Source organism: Stegodyphus dumicola, chromosome 2 (assembly GCF_044657685.1).
Source record: "Stegodyphus dumicola isolate Sdum_Otavi_A_Nest chromosome 2, ASM4465768v1".
Lineage (NCBI taxonomy): Eukaryota > Metazoa > Arthropoda > Arachnida > Araneae > Eresidae > Stegodyphus > Stegodyphus dumicola.
Window position 1 is genome coordinate 60,473,249 of NC_140769.1, and position 24,471 is coordinate 60,497,719.

Below are 24,471 nucleotides of genomic sequence, written 5' to 3' on the forward strand. Positions count from 1 at the left end.
CTGGTTTTACGTGCATGCCTAAGTTTGTGGCTTTGAGGTCCGGATTATAGATCATTCCGGATAATGGACATCTGGATTACGGACTTTGTACTATATATACTTAAAGGGAGTAGGAAGAAAATTTTCAATCTACATAATGTGAATAATTTCCATTCATATATCAGTATTGATGATATCTTCAAGATTATTTACAAGCCACTAAGTGGTTGATCTTGAAAATTTTTTCACTAGCTGCACTTTCTAAAATACTTATAGGTTATTAATAAGTGGAAATAAAATTAAGTGAGATTAGATAAACATCGTTTATTTTACGATATTAGCCACTGTTTTATATTATGATTCCAGTTATGGGTTTTATGTTACAATTACAGCTACATAAATGACAATATGCTGATTTAGATTATGAAATATACATTTAATTTGAAATTGCAAAAGTTAAGAAAACTTCATTTGAAAAAGTAAAGGATAATTGATTTAATGTTTACTGATTGTTATTCTTCATGGAGTAATTTTTGTATTAGCCAGAACAAAATACAGTTTCTTAGATTATAATTAAATTATATCTAAAACTTTAAGCAGTTTTATGTTTTTTTTTTTTTTTTTTTTTTTTTGTTAATGAGAAATTCTGTTTATAGAGCATTACGACAAGGAATGCATGACCTTCGACTATGGAATAACCTACAAGCTGATGGAAGTTTAAATACTAGAACTCCTGGCAAGACAGATTGCTCTAAAGAGCAGATGACAAAATTGTCAAAGGTAAGCATGTTCATTAGCTTTTGTAGTTAATGTAAAACTTTGAAAATTAATTTCTTTATTTAATAAATTCTTTATTTAATATTTCTTTCTTTTTTTTCTTTTCTTTTTTTTCCTTTTCTTTTTTTTTTTTTTTTTTTTTTTTTTGTGGTTCTTATATGTTATCTCATAACCATAGAAGTTGGTGGAGAATTTGCCAAAGTTGCACCAAATGTTTTATCAAAATTCTGAAAGAACAGATGACTTTTTGTGTAATAAAAATCAAAATTTAACATTCTTTGTTTTTGCATTTCTTAAAAAGGCTTTCATTGATCTCTGCTATTTTGTTAGGCCTTCTGATTGTACCAGAAGCTTTGCTTAGAGCTCTATTAATACTACCTGCAGGTAATTGTTCCAACCTATTGCTGTTTTGCCAACCATATCATGTCCATTAATGTGTACTTTTTCATGATAAAATATCATAACTTTCAAAATATTCAACTGTCTGCTGTTCTGTAGTAGTAGGTTCCAAATCTTAATAATTTTTTTAATGCAGGGGAAACAATATAGCAATAGCAGTTGGTTTGTATCCTTATTCATAAAAACAAAGCATGGCTTATTGAGAATCAGTCAGAGTTACATGAAACACAAGTATTATGTGTGAAGTGTTATAAAAGATATACAGTACAAAGTCTGTAAACCAGACGTCCATTATCCGGAATGATCTATAATCTGGACCTCAAAGCCACAAACTTACGCATGCACATTTGATGCACGCGTCCGCTACGCATGTGCGTAAAATCAGTAAAGCGTTTACCTATGCGCGCTTCCGATAGTGAAGAAAGTAACAGAGAATGTTATTGAAAATGAAAAAATTTCGATTGACAAGTTAGTCGGTATTCTCAACACAACAATTACAGGATTTGAACAGTGGAACATTGTAGCTGAACAAGAAATTATGTCTGTTTATAGAATTAAAGAGAAAGTATTAGCACAAAAAATTAAGCAACTTAAACAACTTACATTGAAAGAAATGTCTACTAAAGTAAACAAATAAATATTAAGCTTTTTTTTGTGTAAATTTTGACACCCTTTAGATCATAATTGCTCTTTATTTCATAAATTATGGTTTCATATTTTTAATTGTATAATTTCTGCATGCCATCTTACCAGATTTAATTGATGATCTATAATCCAGAAAAACCCCTAATCCAGAATTGCCGAAGTCCCAACGAGTCCGGATTACGGACTTTGTACTGTATATGAATGCATTGTTACATCGTACTTAATCCATATTTGCCACTAAATCGTGCTGTTTGGCAACAGTTTCATGGTTGATAAGATAATACATAAGCACCTCTTTTTATAACTATTTTAATGCCACCTTTTCTACAGAATTTTTTTAAAATGAATCAAAACCTAATCAGTAATTTACTAAAGCCATCATATATAATTCATATTGTATTTTAAGTTTTCAATTGACAAAGATTTATAACAGAAATTTTGAATAATTGGTGTGTTATGCATGTTCTTTTCTACATTTAAATGACAATTTTTAATAAATTTTTTATATAAAAATGCTTACCCATTATTAAAATTTTTTATTTAAAAATTTTATAATGTGTAAAAATGGCAATGCATACTACATGCTGTGAATTTTCTGTTATGTTATTAAAAATTTACCTTTTACCTTTTACCATAGCTAACTAAGAAGCATCGCAATGGCCATATGATAAAAGTTGATTGGCTAGATAGATTAACTTTCAGGGAGATTGAATTAATAAACGAAAAAGAAAAGCGTTCTTCAAATTTTATGTTTCTCATGATAGAGTTTCCAAGAATAATTGCATATGGAGTGGAATATACTGTTGTATATTTTGAAGAGGTAAGCATTTAAATTTCTGGATAAAATAGAATTGATAAAAAAACATCTAAATTCTTTTGTTATTGATATTTTATATGTTGAGCAGAAAGGTTGGGGGAAGTAAAATATAAAGTAAGTAGACAGGTTGAAAATAGGATTTATCATAAATTTTGTAATCTCTTGTATTCAGAATTGATAAGTGTATACCAAGTGCTACTTTTGTTCAGTACCTGATAAGTAATTAAGAGTACTAACTTGATAATCAATAATAAATGTTTCTGAAGAAGAGAAGAAAGGAAAGCTATTAATCACTGTTATTGAATAATGAACAGTCTGTATGTAGGTATGTTCCTTCTAGTATGGAAAAATGGGAACACCTAGAGCCACCAGAACTTGAACATGCATAGTTCTTTACTCGAACACATGTACCTCAAAGCCTAAATTTATAATTTTTTTAATTTGTTACATATTGTGTGCAAACTTAATGAAATTTTGATTAACAAACTCAGCATTTTAAAAAGCAGTGTAATATGCCATTTGGCTAAACATTAGATATATATATTTTTAATAAAATCTGAAAACTCAGTGATATAAAAGAAATATGTTGCTACTGACAGAAATGAAATGTTTTAAATTTCTGCATGTTTAATTCTACAGTTGTTTGACGTAAATACAATGAAATTTTTTATTAACTACTAGCTGGACCCATTAAAAACATTATATATTTTTCTTTTTTATAACAGCTATTTTATGCAGCTGGTTAAGCAAGCTTTTAGTCTGATGAAAAATTTAGTGAAATGTATTACTTTATTTTTATTTACAAAAATGTTAATTTTTTTCAAAAGTATTTTTAAGTGCAATATTTAAGTGTAGCATACAAACCTACTTGTTGTAATTTAAAAAAAAATATTTTCTAAAGGCTTTAGTGTAAAAAATTAGTTGCTGAGGTAAAGTGTTTTGTAATAGAAAATTTCAGAGTTAATCTGAGGCCATAAATTTAGTAATTTTACAAAGAACTGAAGCAGTATCTACGGCTTAGTGAATTTGCATATTTATTTAAATGATAGATTAAAATCCTATATTTTTGTTTCTGTACATAAATATGGAATGTGTTTTAATATTAATAATTTATTAAATAATAATTTCACATGCTTGAGTTTTCTTTTCACTTGCATAAAATAAGATTTATGATAATGAAGGAAAAATGTTTAACCATGACCTTATTTATTAATTTCCTATAATTTTATTTCTTTTCTTGAACCGAATTCTTTTTTCTTCATAGGATGGGGAAGCACTTTGTAGTAGCAACAACAGCAATGAACTAGTTATGGTACCCGATCCAGAAATAACTGCTGTAAGTGCATCACATATTTTATAAAATTTTACTTGAAAATATTAGAAATTAAATCAACAAAAGCTAACAAATGAAGATGATGATAATACTTGCTTGTAAAATAATGCATTAATGTTTCACATAAGGGAAATAAGAGTTAGATGAGGGCAAATGATAAGATTTATAAATAAGCCGTAAATAAATAAATGTAATAATAGTAATAAATGAGCTTTTTGTTTATTTATTACTACAATACATTTATTGCAAATAGTAGATGCATTACATAAAGCAAATAGTACGCACATACATACAGACAACTAGTACATGCATTACATAAATTACATACATTTATTGCAAATAGTAATAAATGAGCTTTTTGCTGTTCTTGACGACTGTTGTATTCGCTATGTACTTTGTCGAATCATTTTAGTTATGTTGTATGAGGGACATATTTGTTCTGCAAACATTCAAAGAGTTAAAAAGTTTACTTTTAAGTAGTGTATATGTTTTGTAGTTTGCACATAATCCATATGTAGCCATATATATGGAAATATTCATGTATGCAAGATAAAACTTTTACTTTAATTTTTAATAACATTTTATATCCATTTTCTAATTTGATATTTTTCCTTATCCTAAAAAGTTTAAATTTTGTAAGATGTGGTTTTTGGTAGAGTATTCATAAAACAGACTGTGCTTTTACAGAAAATGTTCAGAACAAAAGAAGTACACAGTTTCAGTACACAGTTTTTAATACACAGTGTCAAAAGTACACAGTTTTTAATAAGAAAAAACACTCAAAATAATTTTATAAAGTGATCATCTTAAATGAAATGAATGAGTTAATTAAAAATTCACTTTAAAATGTACTTTTGAGTGTTATTAAATTAAGCTTATATATAATCCAGCTAAGCATTTAAAAAAATTTAGAGAAAATTATGAGCAATATCAGAAAGGCAAAATTATATTGCTGGAAATTGCTTTAAACTTTTCAGATGAGGAAGGATTTCTGTTTAATGTAATTGAGGTCAGCATCAAAGGTATTCATACATTAATAAAAAAGTTTAAAAACCTCATTATTTTGCAAGAAAAATGATGTAATAATTATTTAATATTATTTTCATGTACTAAAATTATTACACAGTGAAGGAAAATATAAAAAAAGTAGTTGTTGGTTTTAATGAAAGTTTCTAGCCACCGCAAATATTGTCTGTGCAAACAGTTTGCTTTGCTGTGTTTAATTATATTTTGTCAAACGATTTTTGGCATTTGAAAGAAAGAGGCTTGCTTTAAAGCACTGTTTTGTGAAATTTATAAAAATATATCGATATCATTAAGTTAAAGTTATCTGAAATGGAACTATCATTCTACCGGATTAAAACCATCAGTTCCAATTACTTCCAGCTCTGTTGCAAAACGTCAGCTCCAGAATGTTGCCAAATCATGTATACAGCTTTAGGCACTAATGCTATATCATATGACACTGTGAAGGTTCGGTACCGAAAGCTCAAAAACGAGGACTATGACATTCAACAAGAAGAGCGCTCTGGCCAGTCTACTGATGTTGATGAGGCCCTCCTGCGAGAATTTGTGGAAGAAATCAGTATGCAACTGCTCAAGAGCTTGCTAAGAAGTTAGACGTTAGTACCATGTCCATTAACTACGCTATGCATTGCTTAAACTTGATGTACAAGTTCAATTGCTGGGTGCTATATGAGCTGACTTAAGCAGATAAGGACCTGCACTAATCTGCTCAAATATCAATGCAAGGACAAAATTCTGCACCAGATTGTCACTTGTGATGAAAAGTTGATTTACTTCAACAACACAGGCCAAAAAGAGGGTTGGTCTGCGCTTAGTGAGTTCATTGGCAGCGACACAAAGTGCCAATTTGACTAAAAAGATCATGCTTTGTGTCTGGTGGGTTTGCCGTGGTATTATCCACAAAGCGTATCTGGTAAAATGCTAATCCGTGTTGACTCTGTTATCAAGGAAAACCATTGAACTGAGTTCCGGTGCAAAAAGTTAATGTTCTCTATCAAGATAATGCAAGACCATATGTGTCTGTATTCACCAGCTGGATTCTGTACAGACTCGAATGGGATGCCTGGCATCACTCCTTCAGATTTCTTCCTTTTTTACATCTGCAGATACAGCTTGCTTGTGCTATTTTCCATTCTGCACAGGACATCTGAAATGAGGTTGATCTCTTTTTGGTCTCGCAGTCACCAAGTTTCTTGGGCTGAAGGCTTTGAAAAACTACCAAAACTCTGGAAGAAAATCATAGATTTGGGTGGTGAAAAATACAACTTTTTTCCCCTAACTTTATTAAAAATGTTTTTTGGCAAAAAACTTTTGTTACAATTAGATATTTTTATTTCCATTTGAAATAGATAAAAAAGTATCTCAGTTCTAATTGGAACACATCAAAAGTATTCACACACTAGATTCAAAACAATTAGAATATATAATTTCTTGATTCTTAATTTAATTAATATTTGGTCATATTATCTTTAGCTTTCTTGACTGTTAATCTTCTCATCATTGAATTAATTAAGTTTTTGGAAAATTTGTCAGGATTTAGTGTTCTATGCATACTTTTGGCAAACATAATGGTGACAGTATCAATGTCCTGAACTCGAACAGTGAGCTGAATGCAGCTATGTTCTTGTGAGTGTTAGAAGAATTACAACATAAGAAGGGTATAAAAGACCCTTTTATTTAAACCACTATTTACAGCAACTCTTAGCTCGGGAGTGATAACGGAAAAATAATGTCCGCGCTTGGGTCTAAAACTGAACAATCAAGCAATTTAAAGTAACACTTCAGTAGACATATAAATAGTCGCTGTGACAGAGCTTAAGTGCGAGATTGGCCTATTTATGGTACGGTAGCAAGCCATAGCTCAGTACTAACACACTTAAATCTCTTCAATCAGTATTTGAGAAATAGCATTAAGGCGTAAGAATTTAAATACTAACTACTCTGGTGAACGTCCACCGAGCCGACGTGGTCTGAGACTAAAAGCTCTCTCATACTTGAGAAGTTTCTCACTAACCTTTAAATACAAAATTTGGCTCCAACATAAATTAGCAAAAAGCTGAACTCTGCTCTCATTCTGAAGGGAAGTTGAAATAAGAGTTTACAGGAAAGGGTAACTTAAAATAAAAAGAAATTTGGTTATTTTAACTTAAAAACCTTACAAATTCAGGTGTAATTTTGTCCTGTTTTCTCTTGTAAAGCTTTTTCCAATTGCATCTTATTAGAATTTCAATAAATTTAAATTTTTTTCTTGAAAATATGCCCATACATATTCTATAACATTTATATCTTGTGACTGAGGAAGTGCATTTAATTGGCTGCACATACATAAAAGCCAGAACTTGGTATTCAAAGCTGTGTGGCTTTATGATTGTTATTATGCTGAACTATAAAATCACTGCACAATCCCATTTTTTGAGCTCTTTGCTTTAGATTTCTTTAAGTATGTCTATGTACTAAAGTGTATGCATTTTTCTTTTGATAAAAGCTTGTTTACTGACTTCATAAACAGAAATATATCTCAAACAAGTATACTGCCACCACCATATTTACTGTGTTACTCCTAAGTTTTTTTCCTTTAAAGTTCTCTTCCTGGTTTGCATCATACTTTAAAATTTTTATCAGGTTCAGAAATATAAGTTTAAATTCAAGGCTGAATATAATCTTATTTCAAAATTCTAGAGGCTGATTTTGATATTTATTTGCAGAAGGTAGTCTTTTCTTTGCACTGCAAATAGACACATGGAGCTTTTTCTGAGCAGATTGCTATGAAAATTTTGTTGAGTTAATTGATTGTTGGGCTAGAAATTAATGGTAGTCATCAAAATTAAAGGGAATAACAGAAATAAAACGTAGCTGATACTTAATGAAAAATTATAAAATTCATAGAATTAATTAATAGAAAATTGTACATTAGTGAACATAAATTACAATGTTTGGCAGTGATTATTTGCAAAATATTGAAATTAAAATCAAATTTATGGAAATTGGAAAATGATAGAAAATCTAAATTAACCTGTTGTGAAAAATTTTTTTTTTCTTTAACCCTCTGACTGCTCAATTTGTAGACCGAAATCGCTTCAAAAATTGTATAATTTTTTTTGCATCTTTTTAATCTATATATATTGGAGAATTGAAAAATGCATTTTTCCTTTCTAGAAAATATTTTTTTATATAGATTTTTATTATGAGAAACTAAGTTGCCAGTAAAACCAATTTCAGATGTTATCACCAAAAAAATGTTTTTTAAAATAAATTTCAGTCGGATTAGAGTTAATTTTTATTTATTGCATAATATAAAAAAAAAGTAAAATATATAAAATTAAAGAAAATATAAAGCACTGAGAAAAAAATATCTTAGAAATGCAGTTTAGTATGATAGATTTCAAAACAGGATTCAAGGCAAAGTCCAACTTCACAGTCTTTGCACCAGATTCAATAAATCTAATTAATAATCAATCTAATTATTAATCTAATTAATAATTCAATAATTTAATTAAATAATCAAGATGATCACTGAATGTTTTCTAGCAGCAATTTCTATAAGAAAAAAGCGGCAAAAGGGGGAGTGTGAGCGGTAATACCACATGCCTTCAATCGTCGCAATTTAGTGGACAACTAATGATTTCTGTTGGCCAAAGCATAAGCTAAACGTCTTATAGTGTATATAATTTATTTCAGTGGTTAAACGGGGAAAAAAACAGGTTGTGTTCCTTAATAAAGGAAGAAAAACACATGCCCGCGGGGTGAGCAGACTTTGTGATTTCTTCGAGCCGAAAACAGCAGAAAACAGTCTTCTGATGCAGTTGTTGCTCTTTCTCACTCTTAACCAGGCTGTTCATCAACTAATTCATTGCTTAAAAAGCAGGTCCAAACTTTTCATATGATACTTTGAGGGATATTCAAATCTTGGATGACCTCCATTTGTGTTTGATCTCCCTCGATTCTACCAATTATTCGCCACTTGACCTTCACGTAAATTATGCCTTTGAGCCAAAAGTACTGAATGCTGATCACTTGCAGAAACCACATAAACTTTATATGGTGTATAGTCTTCTGGAACAGATATGTATATCTCACATTTTGATTTCATAGACTTTACCAAAGTGTTGATCAAGTCTTGTGGAAATGAATGCCACTCTTCGAAAAGTGCACTTTTTAGCTTTTGAATGGTCTGGGGCAGAATTTGGTGTGTTGAAATTCAACACCCTAAGGAATCCAACACTTGCTCAATTGGGTTGAGTGAGTAAGAAGATGGGCAGTGCATTTGAGTGATATCTTCTGTGTGCAAGTATTCTGATGTCAGATGTGCTCGATGAGGCCGAGCATTGTCATCTATCAGCAGATACTCTGCTTCAAACTTGGGTTACCAATACCTGGTTCACATACCTCTGAGCAGTTACAGAACCTCCTTGAAAGACATGCAGCTCATTGTGGCCATTTGTCATGATTCCTCCCTAAACTATTAAAATGTGGTCGTGGAAACAGGGAATTTCGCAGACAATGGAAGGCAAGTTGCATGTTCCTTCCTCTCTCCACATCAAAACATGTCTAGACTCACTGTTCAGACTATATCTGGACTCATCAGTAAACAATGCTCGGGCTTAGTCATCTTGGCTCCATTGAACGGTACCAATTTAAATGGACCCCTCTTGAAGTTGGAGTGAGTGGGACACAAACCATTGGTTTTCTTGCATACAAACCAACCTTGTTAAGCTTTTATGCAGCAGTAGAATGGCTAATTCAAGTTCCTGTGTCAGCATGAAGGTCCAAAACCAAATCTGTTGTGGCCTCTTTGTGATTTCTTCGAGCCGACAACAACAGAAAACAGTCTTCTGATGCAGTTGTTGCTCTTTGTCACTCTTAACCAGGCTGTTCGTCAACTAATTCATTGCTTAGAAAGCAGGTCCAAACTTTTCATATGATACTTTGAGGGATATTCAAATCTTGGATGACCTCCATTTGTGTTTGATCTCCCTCGATTCTACCAATTATTCGCCACTTGACCTTCACATAAATTATGCCTTTGAGCCAAAAGTACTGAATGCTGATCACTTGCAGAAACCACATAAACGTTAAACAATACTAGAGACCAGAGTTCCAACATGTGTCCTTTGCGCTCCATATTGTCAGTCACCGGATTTGCATATTTCTATTCTAGTGTATGTGAGGAAATGCAATTTTGTATTTAATTAACATAAATAATTACAGTATTGGGCATTGGTTGAAACGTTATCTTAGTGAGCATATTTTTTCTTCTTATCCTTTAAATTTGATGACCATGTACAATGCTCGATTCTTATTCTAATCCGTCTCTTGGTTTTGGTGCTGAAATATGTGGATTTTTTTTTTTTTTTTTTTTTCAAAATAAGTCTTTTGGCTTATCTAAAAGTTTTCAAAGTAGTTTTTCTCTTCTTTCGCCAGCTTAATGGCTACTTTTCTCTCTTCTAATGTCTTTTCCCTTATTTATTGTCTTTTCCATAAATGATGAGATAAATCAAAATATAGGGAAAATGAAATATAAATGTTTTCAAAATAGTTAATTGCAGTAATAAATTGCAATCACATGTCATTTCAGATTGTTTTCTGCCTCAACAGAGAGTGTATAAATACCTTTGGCACTAATCTGTAGGACAAATTAACATAATTTTTCATATTTTATGCAAAAAAATAAACTGTGGAGACTTTAATTTCAGTTCCTTAAATCAAAATATATTCATAATAAATAAAATTAACATTTAAATGCATTTCTTGAAAAATATAAAAATATAAAAATATTTATTACTGTATGAACATTTTTGACGCTAACTATGTATGAATGGTTCATCGCACATGTGCAGTGGCCATCTGCAGCCAATTAAGGTAAAGGACAAGTAGTGTTAAGTTCATCTGTTTTAATGGTTTATGAAAAATCTGTTTTTTAATTGTTTCAAGAAGTTATTACAATTAAGAATATGTTTCAGTAAAATAAAATATTTGTGGAAATCTCATAATTTCCCCCTTTCATTTACCTGTTTACGTGTATGAAATATGTACCTAACAGTGTAAAATATTGTTTATAAAGTTCTAATAATGAACTTTTGCTATGCATTTAATTTCTTTAATGATATTTATCTGGCTAATGCATTTTTTTAAACCTTTTTAAAAAACTTTAAGCAATGCAAAAATTTTTTCTTTTTGGTGCAGTAATGAAAATAATAAAATAATATATTTATTCCCGTAACTATATTTTTTATGGCCAATTTTATACTTACAAAATCCTTTTACAAATTATGCTGTCTTAAAAGTCTGTTAGTTAATGAATATGTGTTTTTAATCTTTAGCAAAATTTAGTAGAAGCAAAGCATCATAAATTAGCCAGAAGTATCCGTAGTGGTCCCAGTGACAAAGATTTAAAACCTAATGCTGACACACGTGATCAGTTAACTGTAAGTATGTTTTCCATATCTCTAATTTTTATGTATTATATTTAATCATTCTAGAGCATAAAGTTATTTTCCAATTTTTTGGAAATGTTAGAGCAGTACAATTATATTTGTGCATTTAAATGAATCCTTAGTCATTAAGTATGACATTTTTTACATTTTTGATTTGAAGACTTTAATACCAAACTTGATCCTAAATTGATATATCTGTAAGAATTTGATCATATTTCAAATATTGATGGAATAAAAATTTATTCATAAAACATAGAGTACTTGAAAATGTTCCATATTATTAGAAGACCATATAATGCAATTGTTAAATAGGAAGATGTTATAAAAGTCAGCAGTCAAATTAGTAACATTCAACTTATTTGATTCTTAAACTTTATTTAGACTGCAAAGTTGAACTCAGGATATCATTTATTGTTATCCCCCTTCAAAAAAAAAAAAAAAACTTTTCTAAAATAATATTTATTTTTAACTTATCATCAACTGAAAAAAAATGCAATTATGTGTTGTAAATAATGCATATAGATGCAATATGAAGACTGTCAGGAGGTAAAGGTTTCCATGTTGGTGCTTGATTTTGTTGTTTCAAGATTTCTTTTCTTACCACACTGTACTTCATATTTTGTTGGGTTGAGCAGTTTATTTCTGTCAGAAAGTGTGATAAACATGTTGAATATATGTGAAAACATATCCTTTCACAGAAACCGTTATATGAGACATTTTTTTTTTTTTTAAATTCCATCACTTGAAAAGTGAATTTGTGGACATAAGGGGGGGGGAAAGGTTAGTGACACAGCCGCCTGCTCATCAAGCAAAAGAATAACATGGATAATTCCTTGAATGTAGTGCACGTATGGCCACAGACATCTAAGGCCATTGTAGATTTATTATTGCTGTATCTCATGCAGCAAAATGCTGCTTTCCCCTCTAAGAAGAATGTCTGATTTGAAAGATTGAAGCATCCATTTAGTAAGCTAAAGTCATGTTCATTATCAAATAAACTGCTTCAGCAACTAAAAAGCGCCATGCACCATTACCCGTAGAATAAGGAAGAGCTCTTAATCTATCAATCATTTTTGTGACTGGATATAAGTTCTGTGCCTTATGAGCCAGTTTTCTTGTGTTGAGTCAAATTAAGAATAATCAAATTAATACAGACTCCATTTCTGGTGATGTCCTTTTATCATATCTTTTAAGTTTTAGCTTTGTAGCCATACTTTCCCTGGATTCCAAAAGATTTGGTTTTCTAGAAGCTACTGGCATGACATATGAACAGTACAGTTGGATCACTGACTGGCATTGTTTATGGTTAGAAGTAGAACGATTTGGACTTATAGGGGAGGGAACAGCAATACTAACAACAGTCTATGCATCAGGGAACAGATTAACATGTCTTGCTATAATATTGAATTTTTGGAGAACTTTTCAGAGAATCGAATGACCCCCCTTCACAAATGTCTGGCAGATGTGCCATAACTCTACATACTGGAATTTTTCAAACATGTGCATGAAGGAAGTATCAGAGATTCAGATTGTTGAACTTATCATCAACAATCTGAATCTATTACACTATTAGAATAGGAATAAGGAAAGGCAGGTTTTTTTAAAATATTTTACAGTGAGCCACAAATACAGCTTTGTAAATCAAACAGCTGATGCACTTGTGCAAAAAATCAAATGAATTTGGAATTCTGCCTAATAACATAGTAAGAACAGTTCATGGGCTGCTATTTAACATAATTTATGTGGTGGAAGTACGTTAGATGAGATAAAAAGATTTAATTTTCTCATTGTAACCAATGCCTTCTTAAATTTATTTACGTCCTGTATTTATTTTTCTCTTGTTTTCACTCCTTTTTTTTTTTAAAGTCTCTGTAGCATTTTCTATTTTTGCTTCTGTTAATTTTAGGTATATTCAAAATACTGTGCAGTGATTGCTTTAATAACAAAGTGACAGTTCTTTTGTATTTGTATGCTGATAAATTTGTTATTATGGTGCTATTTAGGTGTGGTGTTTGACACTTTTATTAGAAAAGTATAGATACTGAGATTGAAATGCTTTTCGTTTGGAGTTTGTAAAATGATTTAATCTTTGCAAAATATTGAAATTAATGTGTTTTTAAGATTTGTTTAGTTCATATTACTTTCTTAATATTTCAACTTCAAATAAAATAAACCATTATATTTAGATTTAGTGATATTTAGTGATTATACCGCAAATGCACAGATTATTTTTGTAGCTATATGGAAATGATATAATTGAGATATAAGATTTGTGCCAAAAGTGCACGTATAAGTGCCCCATGTAAAAATGCCAGAATTGTTGATGAGTTTGAAGTTATAAGAGTGTGGTGATCCCGGGCATTATCTTGGTGTTCCTTGATGTTGTGCTGTTGACTTGTGTTGCTGTGTATTAGCACAGATGGAAAATGCAGTTCTGTGAGGCCGCAGTCCATAAAGGTGGTTATCTTCAGGCTAATTAGAGCCTGGAGGTAAAAAAAATGAGTCTGTTTCATAGCAGTCAAGCATCTTGCTATCATTACAGAAAAGCACCTATGTGGTTGATTAGCTTACTTTAATTGTTTCTTGATGCAAGCATCGGATTGTCGATGGTGCTGCAACGTTCAGCATCCCAAGCATTTTTAGTGCAGTGCTTGAAAACAGAGGATCATCACAGATGAAGCTGTAGTATGGGTGCAGTTGCAAGCTTTGTGCATTAATGTGATTATTGTTGCATTGGTAGGATGTGGTCCCAGAGCATGGGCATGTTTAGTTGACCCTTTTGTTGTACTGTGAGGTTTGGCATGTGTGATGTCACTCATCATTTGATCCCAGGTGATCTGAGGCTCTTATCACTGTAGAGGTTTACAATATGGCAGCCCCCAAATATTAGCTTGCTTGTTTTGCAATTCGCTCATGATGCTATCTGTTAGCACAGAAGGAAATTGTGACATTATGATGCCCCATTTTCCTTGAATGTAGTAAATGATTGTAGGGGTTGTACATAGGTCTGCTTTGTAGTAGTTAAGCATTTTATTGCCATCATAAAAGTGCACTTATGTGTTGCCTTGAATATTTGAACAGTTATCTTCTGTGAGCATCATTGGCCCTCAGGAGTACTACAAGAGCTTTAATGATGATTTATTTTTTTTTGGGGGGGGCACATTCTTTTTACTTTGACTGTATATTAAATATATTGTTACGATTTTTCCTTTCTGCACGTTTGTACAGGTTTCGTAGATTTGGAGTGAGTAATGACGACACTTGATGAAGTATCGAAACACACTTTATTGGACAGTATTGTCAGGACAGCTCCAGAACACGTTTTTACAGTCGTCGATGAACTACTCTAAACACGCTGGAACAATCAGGGACACAGCCTTCACACTGTCAGGCAATAATGGTGGAGACAGCTTCACTGCAAAGCTCCCGACTCTGCTGGGTCGTTCTCGGAACTTCAAGTACTCTTGAGACTCTCCATGCTACAACTCGCGATGCACTCGATGACACACGAGCACAGCTCCCGACTCTTCGGTTCAGTCATTCCCGGAGCTCGGCATGCTCTCTTGAAGATGCACTAACCGTGATACACAAAAGACTCTTGCGATGCACTCAAAGACCCACTCGGCACTCGCTGCCCGGCTGTCAACTCGATCCACTCCGCAGTTACTGACTCACTAGACGAGACACATACACTAACTGACTACGAACCAGCAGGGTTTATATAGCTTTCGGCATGTGTTCGAGAGCATTCTGGTCTAAACTGTTAAGAATTTGTTCCAGAAGGTTCTCCATCCGTCCATGGCATATTGCCAATTTTGTCGCCAAATGGACGATTTCTTGCCAAATGTGGCAACCCTAAAACTGCTTTGCGGGGAAGCCATCTCACCGTGCCTTGACATTTCATAACAATATATTTAAAATCAAGAAGGTTAGCAAATTACTTTTAGAGATTTTCTTATTTATATATATATGTATATTTAGATATTTCAATTTAATTTTCTGTTAGAGTTTTCTTTTAAATATCATTTACCTAAATATTTAACATGTTCACATTGGGCACCTTTGTTACCGATGCGTTCTCTCATTAATCGAATGCGTCATCTTGTGTGGACGGGCAATTTGCGTTGCTAAGCCTAATTTTGGAAAAAAATTCATATAAATTAAATTTGTCATTGAATTGTTTCAATTTTTGGTACATTATGAGAAGAACATTCAGGTAGCAGTCAGAATTTTAAACCTGTTTTTATTATATTTTCCATAAAATTTTTATAAATTACTCATTCTGGAATAATATAATTTTTCCCTTATCCCACAAATAAATATATATGGAAAATTATCCAAACAATCGCAGATTGTATTTAACACATAATTAAAATTTTAAAAAATATTAAATTTGTCTTTCATAAAAATTCAAGGTGCAAACAACAAAAAGGAAGCAATATTTCAAAAGAGAGACAGTGTATGATATTCTTTGAAACATGGGTGTGTTGCATATACAGGAATAGAATATCTGCTGCTGTTTTGCTCAGCATATTTGACTCAATAAGCATTTGTGTATATTCTTCTACGGTCAAATAGTGCTTTGGCTGTGCTATTTAAAAAAAAAAAAGTTTCGCTTACAAAATATTCATTTCAATGCTCGAAAAATATAAGAGTAATAAAAAAATCTCTAATGATAGAAAATCTACCCCACTATATCAGCTGAAAAAATAAATAAATATGAAAAATATTGCAGAGCATCGAGAACATGTTCATTTGTTTATATCAAATGACCAGTTAAAGAGCCATTACATTACTCAACACCAACGGATTAGCATTTGTGTATATTCTTCTACGATTAGATACTGCTTTCGTTTGCCATAAAAAAATACTCAGATACTGCTTTCGTTTGCCATTAAAACATACTTAAATACTGCTTTCATTTGCCATTAAAAAAATACATTTTGCTGACCATACAAAATATTCATCTCAAATGCTGGAAAAATCTAAGAGTAATAAATAAAATCTCTAGTGATAGAACATCTACCCTACTATATGTTTATGTCAAATGAGGCAGTTAAAGAGACATTACATTGCTCAACACCCCAGGAATCTCACTCTCATTCGGAAACAAAATACCAAAAATAAAAAAAACATTGCATAGGAATGAAGGTAAACGTATGTAACTTTAGAAATATTTCACCATAACAGACATACAGTTACATCTAGCAGCAACAAAAAGTACTAATTAAATGTTCTATCTGAGAAGTTAAATGTGGTAAGCCTGGCAATAGGCTGAATTAAATGGCGATTCAAATATGAAACACCCGCCCGTGAGATAATGTTTGCTGCTGATGCACATATGAAACGTCCTGTCCTGAACCGGTTACAAGAAAAGTATTTTCATGTATAACAGTACTTACATATACAATAAATATAATTGATTAGTTTTTAGTGTTTTGGAACTGAGTTACTTTAAATATTACTTTATTATTTATATAATGATATGTAATGCAAAATGTGTTCTATTAAATGTGGTAAAATGTATTTCCAAGCTGTGTAATGTATTTCCTTGTAATAAGCATAGTTTTTAATTTTTTCCCCTTAAGGCTATTTTAAATTATCCACCCACGAAATCGCTCTCATCAGAAGAGCAAGATCTAGTCTGGAAGTTTCGCTTTTATCTAACAAATCAAAAGAAGGTACATTTTAATATTTATATTATATTGTTTGTTTATATAAGAGATTTTTTTTCTTTGAAGAGTTTATATAAGGTATTTTTCTTTCCTTTTTTCTTTCTTTCTTATTTGAAGTTACAAGCATTGTTAAATGTATGTCATGCTTCTAAAATTTCTTTGGCAGAACTTTTGCAAAACCTTATAAAAATAACTCATTTTGGAATATTAGCTGATTTTTGGATAAGAAATATAAATCAAAAGGAAAAGGATTTAATAAAGTATTTATTATATATTATTTGATTAAATCATGGGGCATTATTTCTAAGTTTCCTTTAACTATTTCATGAATTTTGTCTGTAACTGTCCTTGAATTATTGGGGAAAGTGCAGAATCACCCACTGCTTGGCATGTTTTTAAGAATTGCACAAACCCGGTATCCATGTACATATCGACCTATTTTCACTTAAAAAGTCAAAGAAAATTGACAAAAATCCAATTCTTCTTACTCTTGTAAAAAAGCAGCAAACAAATAAGTGAATGATTTTGCACTTCACCCTTTATGAAAATGTACCAAATTATTTTATATAAAAATCTGAAGGCTTTTATTTCTTTTGTAAATTTTACCGTACATCAATATATATCAGTTCTTTAAAAAAGAAATTAATCCACATTTTTTGCTCATAATTTTATTTATATGAAATGCTGTACTAATTTTTTTGTATGGTATTTTTAAATTATACACTAGATTAATACATTCATCCACATGCTTATTTTTTAATTGCAGTGTTATTTTTTTAAAATTTTATTTGTATGGAAGTGAAGTTTAAAACTAGTGATAACTAACACTGAATTTTTTAGTATAAATTGATAGAATATCATACACCAGGGATGGGCAAACATTTTCGGTCGCAGGCCAAAAATCGAAAAATAAAGTTTGGCGGGCCAAGATATATTTTTCAAAAATTTTAAAAACAATATACAAGTATTACAATTCAAATAATGAGATGAATGAAACTGAGATTTCATTTTTAAATGTTCCTTATATTAAGATTTGAACTGAGATGTACTGATTCTGAGGAATGAGGCTAAATGCTCATCTGCCAGTCTACTTCTGAAAAAATTCTTTGTCAGTTTCATAGTTGAAAACACTTGTTGACATATATAAGATGAAGCAAACATGCCACTGATTTTCTGGAGGTGAGATATTAAATTCTGGAAACTTAACTTTCGATAATGATTTGTAAAACTCTAACTTTGGCATATTTAGAAACAACTGTTTGAGATAATTTTTAGATTGCAATTCAATTAATTCAAGCTGCAAATCTGACCTCACTGCTTCATATTTTATGTTGAAAGGCATGGTAAAAATATCCAATTCTATTTGAATGGCATAGAAATCTTCATTCGAACTCAAAATGCTCTTCTCGGCATTTACTCAGAGTATTGAATTTAACCTCGGGAAATAAGACAAGTCGTTCTTAGCTAGCTCCACAGCAAACAGATTAAGTTTTAGTTTAAAAGTTTTGAGATGGGCCCAGATGTTGTCGATAAATTGATTTTTCCCTTGCATCTTGACATTCAAGTTGCTCATATGACAAAGAAGATCTGCGAGAAGTCCAAACGCCATTCTGTATCTTCTAACATTTTGCACTCTGCAGAACACTGTTTCTCGTAGAAGAACGACACAATGTCGTCTTTCAGCTGCCATACTCGCTCGAAAACACATTCTGCACTAAGCCACCTTACTTTCATGTAATACAGTACATCAGAGTATTCAGATTGCACGTACTGAAGAAAATCTTGAAATTGGCTATGAGTACCGCTTTTAACACTTTAAGGATCGAAAGTTATCTGTGCTTGCTATTTCCATCAATTTATATTTTGTGTAACAAAAATAGAGGAAGTAAAACAATCTGCAGTTCTTTAAAATAAAGGAAGAAAAAATAATATTTAAACAAAGTAGAAAAGGAGATGGATAGATAATACATAAACATATATTTTCTTTTAATTTGGCAAATTAAAATTCTATCCGCAGGCCGGATAGAACCTTCCGGCAGGCTGGAGTTTGCCCATCCCTGTCCTACACAATCAGGCTGTTTGGAAAAAATAAATAAATAAATAAATAATAACTGCAGGTGTCCTGAAGTATTAATTATTCTTATGCACTTATAAAATTTTCAAAATAGAGTTGACATTTTTATAAAAATGCTTTTAGCAGTGTGAGTGAGAACACTGCTTAAGAATGAAATGTAACTTTTTATATGATTAAAAAATGTTAGTTTTAAAAATTAATATATAGTTTGAATTATTTGTTTCTGAATGTTATTGCTTTGGGATCCTGCTTTGGGGGGGGGAATGAATGTTAGATGCAAATTTTTTAAATTTTAAAACATTGGCTATACATTTTTATTTATTTTGTTTAATGTAACTTTAATTAGTGCTTAATTAATGCATTTAATGTAAACTAAAGAGAAAAAGAGACATTTTTAATATATGTATAAATTACATTATGTGGTACTTTACCTATAGAGTACTACCAAATGCAGTGTACTCTATAGATAAGCACTCAGCATTTTTATTTATTATATATATATTACTATACATACACACATATATACAAGGGCTATTCACAAGGTAATTTATGTTTCGATGCTGCATGACGAGAGATTAGTGCTAGTACTCCCATTTTGGTATCTGGGTTTCTACTGAATCCTTACGTATCCAGTTGTGATCATTGACGGCACATATTGCCTCTGCTTTGTTTAGTATGAATGTTTAAAATATGTGCAGCAATACAAAATCCCATCAGTTTTGAAGTGCAATGAGTGATTAGATTTTTGTTTGCAAAAAAATTGAGACCAATTGAAATTTATCAGGAACTTTGCACATTGTATGGAAATGACGTAATGAGTGAAGCCGGAGTGAGACAATGGTGCATCACAAATTTTCATGAGGAAGTGAGAAGTGGCCAGGTGAGCATTGTTAATGCTGAACTTGTAGAGAAAATTGATGAAAAGATTCACAAAATCCACCACTTCACTATTTCGGGGCTCTCACTTTTGGAGTTTCCTCACATTTCATGAACTTTATTGTTTGGTGTCGTGATGCAAGATCTAGGCTATCACAAGTTTTGTGCAGATGGGTACCAAAATTCTTGTCAGAAGACCACAAAAAACAGCATATGCCAGCAACTTTGACATTTCTCGACATGTACCATGAAAAGTGAATCACTTCTCGATTGTGCTGTAACAGAAGATGAAACTTGGGTAAAGTTCGTCACTTGTGAGACATTTGTGTGTGCCTGGATTGCAACACAGCACTTCGACAATAACGAGGAATTGCATGCAGGCATCCATGCATGGTTGAAGTCCCAGGCAGTCACTTTTTATGACAATGCAATTAACAAGTTTGATTAACAAATTCAAGGATTTCAAAGCAAGTAATGGCAACGTTGTACAAAAAAAAAACATTTTTATCTCCAGCGTGCAAGACTGTGTATCGGAAATTCTAAAGATATTCTCATTTAAAAATTATTTTGCGATATTGCACTTGAACTGAATTGTATGTTTTAAGTGCGAAGAAAATTACATTTAATATGTAATGGTAGCACACAAAATGTTAAAAAAACACCTTTATGGATGTAATTTAAAATCTGAAACCTTTCAGACTTTTTTTTTTTGTGAGTTTGCAGGGGTGTCGTCACTCAGTTCTATTGATAATACTGGTAATAACATTTAATACTTTAATGACAAAACACACAAACATAATTAACATAAAGGTAACATAGAAAGAATCGAAAGAAATAAAATTTATAAATTAGTTCGGAGCATAACACAAATGGATGGTGTCACATTAAGCGGCTTCACAGAACAGGCTATAGTTCTATTGTTTCCTCAAAACATCTTGTCACTTTCACTTCACATTCTGCTGCTTCCAAATCACGCCATTGCTCGTCTGTTTCCATCATCTGGCTGGCATCTACACGAGAGGGGGTCGTGCCGTTGTTGGTGAGGTTGCTATTGAGCTTGTAGAAAGGAAGTTGATGATTATACAGTGATCCTGATGGACCAGACGTCCTTGGCTGTGGAAGGAGGCAAGGGATCTGAAAGGGGAAAAAAAAAAAAAACAAGCAGAAAAAGGTGAGGGGAAAAAAAAGCAATTATTTTGGCGATTTTGGTGAATTATTTTGGCGATTTATTTGTGCACCACCGTTTGATCTTATCAGCAAAGGCTGACGTTATGGTGGGGCCTTCATGGCATGTCTAAGACGAAGTTTCAATCCAGGTTGTATTGCCACTTGGTCTACAAGCCTGTATTTTCAGATAGGTTTGCAACATCTCTTATACTGTCGTATATTTTCTTTCTGTAGATGGGATATGTTCTGTGAGCTTCAACATGTAACATGCCTTTTTCATCATCTCGATGTGTCTCCAATTTCATTTTTTTAAAGTCCTTTCAAATTTTCTTCGTTTATGCTTCCAGGCCCTTTTCTTGCTTTCTTTGGGCTTGAAGCAGCGAAATATGAAATAGTTATTTTTTCTCTAGATATTTTAGCATTCTTTGTTGCCTCAAAAGCTTCAACTCCATTTTTTTCCTGGATGTAACTTACAGTAGCATTTCGTTATATAGGTGATAAATTCAAAGTTTTCTGGGATGCTTTTGGAAAAAGTTCAGCAATTTAAGAAATTGTAGTATCAGCTGGAATGCCAGAGACAAATAGTTTCCTTGGATTATATCTCTTTTCTTCCTGTTCCTTTGTGTCTTTTTTTTTTTTTTTTTTTTTTGGCATAGCAGCATCTAAAATATCAGAAGACAAAGCTTTGATTTCTTCGGTAGTGATGATATCTTCTGTAGTGATATCACTAGATAAAATTTCCAGATAGAGGGTTCTAGTGTCTGTTGCTTCGTTATCAAGAGTCTTCTGTGAAAAAAGAAGTTTTCAGAGACTTTTCTGTCTTCGGAGTTTTTGCTGGTTTCTATTTGGGAGTTTCTGAACTTTTGGCAGGTGTTTTTTCTTTTGCTAGTTCAGCACTTTTTTGAAAACCTTGTTTTATCTGATTCAGTTTACTTTTCACAGCTTCTTCATTACTCTGCAAACTTTGCTCATCATCGGCATCATTAGCTTCATGAGTGTTATCGTCATCAACATCATCTTTATTAACATCATCTTCATCAACAGCATCAATGTCATCATCATTTTTATGAACATCATCTTCATCAACATCATGAACATCATCATCTTCATCCATGTCATCATGGGCATGAGGGGTAACGTTATGTTGAACATCTCATGAATTTCAAGAGTTCGAGATGTATGTAAGATAAAATAGAAGTTGTTGATCGTTGGCAACATTAACAACGTTAACAAAAATTTGATCATCATCACTGTTGCATAAATGAATACCATCTTTATCAAATGTAAATTAAGTTTATTGCAAAAAGTCAATTCCAATAATTGCGTCAAGAGCAATCATATCATCTTTTACTACATGGATTTTAGTAAGTAAAATAGTGTTTTGAATTAGAATGTAGTCCTGAGAGAATCCAATGCTTTGAACTGTGTCTCAGTCAATTCCTGAGAATATAATTCTGGAAAGATGTAATGGTGGACAACCAATCTTGCGGTATGTTTCCTCATTAATAAGTGTGGCTTGTGAACCAGTGTCACAAAGTGTAGTTAATGGGGTTCTTGAAAGTTGAATGCCAACATGCAGAGGAAGTTTAGAAAAATTTTGAGCAGAAAGTGCATTTATGGTGCTATCAGGTGTAGAACGTTTAGGAGCAGATTCATGGTAGAACTACCAGAATTTTTGGAACATTTGGCATGAACATGACCATAATTTTTGCAGCCATAACAAAATTTGCTATTGGATTTGTTCACACAATTCATGCTTTTATGTCCTTTTAAACCACAGGAATAGCATAGTGGTTGAGTGTCTGATGTATGTTTATCATCAAGTTTAACATTGGAAAGGGAATTAGGAAATTTCTTTTGAGTATTTTACTTCAAATGTTTTGAACTGTTTTTCATAAATCTTGAGTTTTTCTTTAAATGCTGGAATGGATTTACAGCAATACAAAATTATTTTACTGTTTGATGAATCAGGAATACTGTTTATAACATACTCAATCAGAGACAAATCATCTGTAGAAGCTTTATGAGCAAGATCTCTCATAGCTAAAAAGTATTCTTTTAACATTTCAAATGGTTTCATATAACGAGATTCCATTATTTGATGTAATTGAAGGCCATTAATTTTATCTGAAAATTCATCTAAGAAGTGGTGTTTTATTGTTACCAATTGGTAATTCCGTGAATTAATCTTATTAGGGTTAAAGTTGAAACTGTTAAGCATTTTTTAACAAAAATTAGATGGTGAACTGGATTCGTTATCTGATAGTGATAAAAAATGTCTGTTATATCGGAAATAAAAGTTTCAACTCTGTAATTATCATGAGAGGAAAAGGGTTTTATCAAGTCAACAGTGTCTTTCAAACCAAAACATTGAAAAGAAACACTTGGAGCATATGGATTATTAGCTGCAAGCAATAAATTTCCAGATGAATTAATGAGACAAGTTTTCGCCTCCATTCGTTTCTATATAAAGTTTCATCTGGGGTATGATTGATACTCGTTTTGGCAACGTTATAACTTGGGGGTGAACTTTGCACCAAAAGTTCGTCATCAACTTTTTTAAGGTCAGACTGATCTGATTTTAATAATGAGATGTCAGCAAAATTTGTAAGGACTGTGTTGGCACACTTCTGAATATCAGTAGAAAATTCTTAGTAAATTACATATAGCAATTAGATCTGTGATTGACAATTCTTTTATTATTTTTTGCTTCGTATCTTCTAAATTAAATGGTTTGGGAAATCCAGAAAATTTATGCAGTCGAGTGCAATTTTGTCTATCACCATCTGTGCCAAAAATTTAATGATGTAAGAGCTTGATCTGTTGTCTACTAGCAATTTTTAATGATCATGCAATTCTGTGTTAATCGTTAAGGATAGCCATTATTTATCAGTTTTGATTTCACCAAATATCAAATTCATAAAATATGCATCAGTTTCGATTAAATATTATTTATCATTTTCGATTTCACCAAATATTATTTATCTATTTTGAGCAATTATGACACCAATATTCTTAAATATATTATACACATATTATTCTGTTACACAATATTCTAAAATAGATTCTTAGTTTTTCTTATTCTTCACAATATTCTTAATTCTTTTTATTATATTACACAAATATTCTGTTATGCTAATAACTATAATGGAATGTTAATAACTATAATGTTAAAATACTCAAAGATTACAGATGAAATTTTGAAAGTACGAATTCAAACAAATTCTAAAATATATCTTAAGAATAGAAAGTAAAATTTCAATTGAAAA

The 24,471-nt window shown here is 31.6% G+C and overlaps 1 protein-coding gene across 1 annotated transcript in view; it reads left to right on the forward strand.

The window, feature by feature from the left end:
* Pi3K59F (phosphatidylinositol 3-kinase 59F) overlaps positions 1-24,471 on the forward strand; it is a 122,624-nt gene that overhangs the window by 41,210 nt on the left and 56,943 nt on the right. Inside the window, exons 4-8 of the mRNA XM_035357992.2 lie at positions 636-759; positions 2,438-2,620; positions 3,882-3,953; positions 11,297-11,401; positions 16,999-17,091. Of these exons, the coding sequence (XP_035213883.2) occupies positions 636-759; positions 2,438-2,620; positions 3,882-3,953; positions 11,297-11,401; positions 16,999-17,091 (577 nt within the window). The remainder of the gene's footprint in view (positions 1-635; positions 760-2,437; positions 2,621-3,881; positions 3,954-11,296; positions 11,402-16,998; positions 17,092-24,471) is intronic.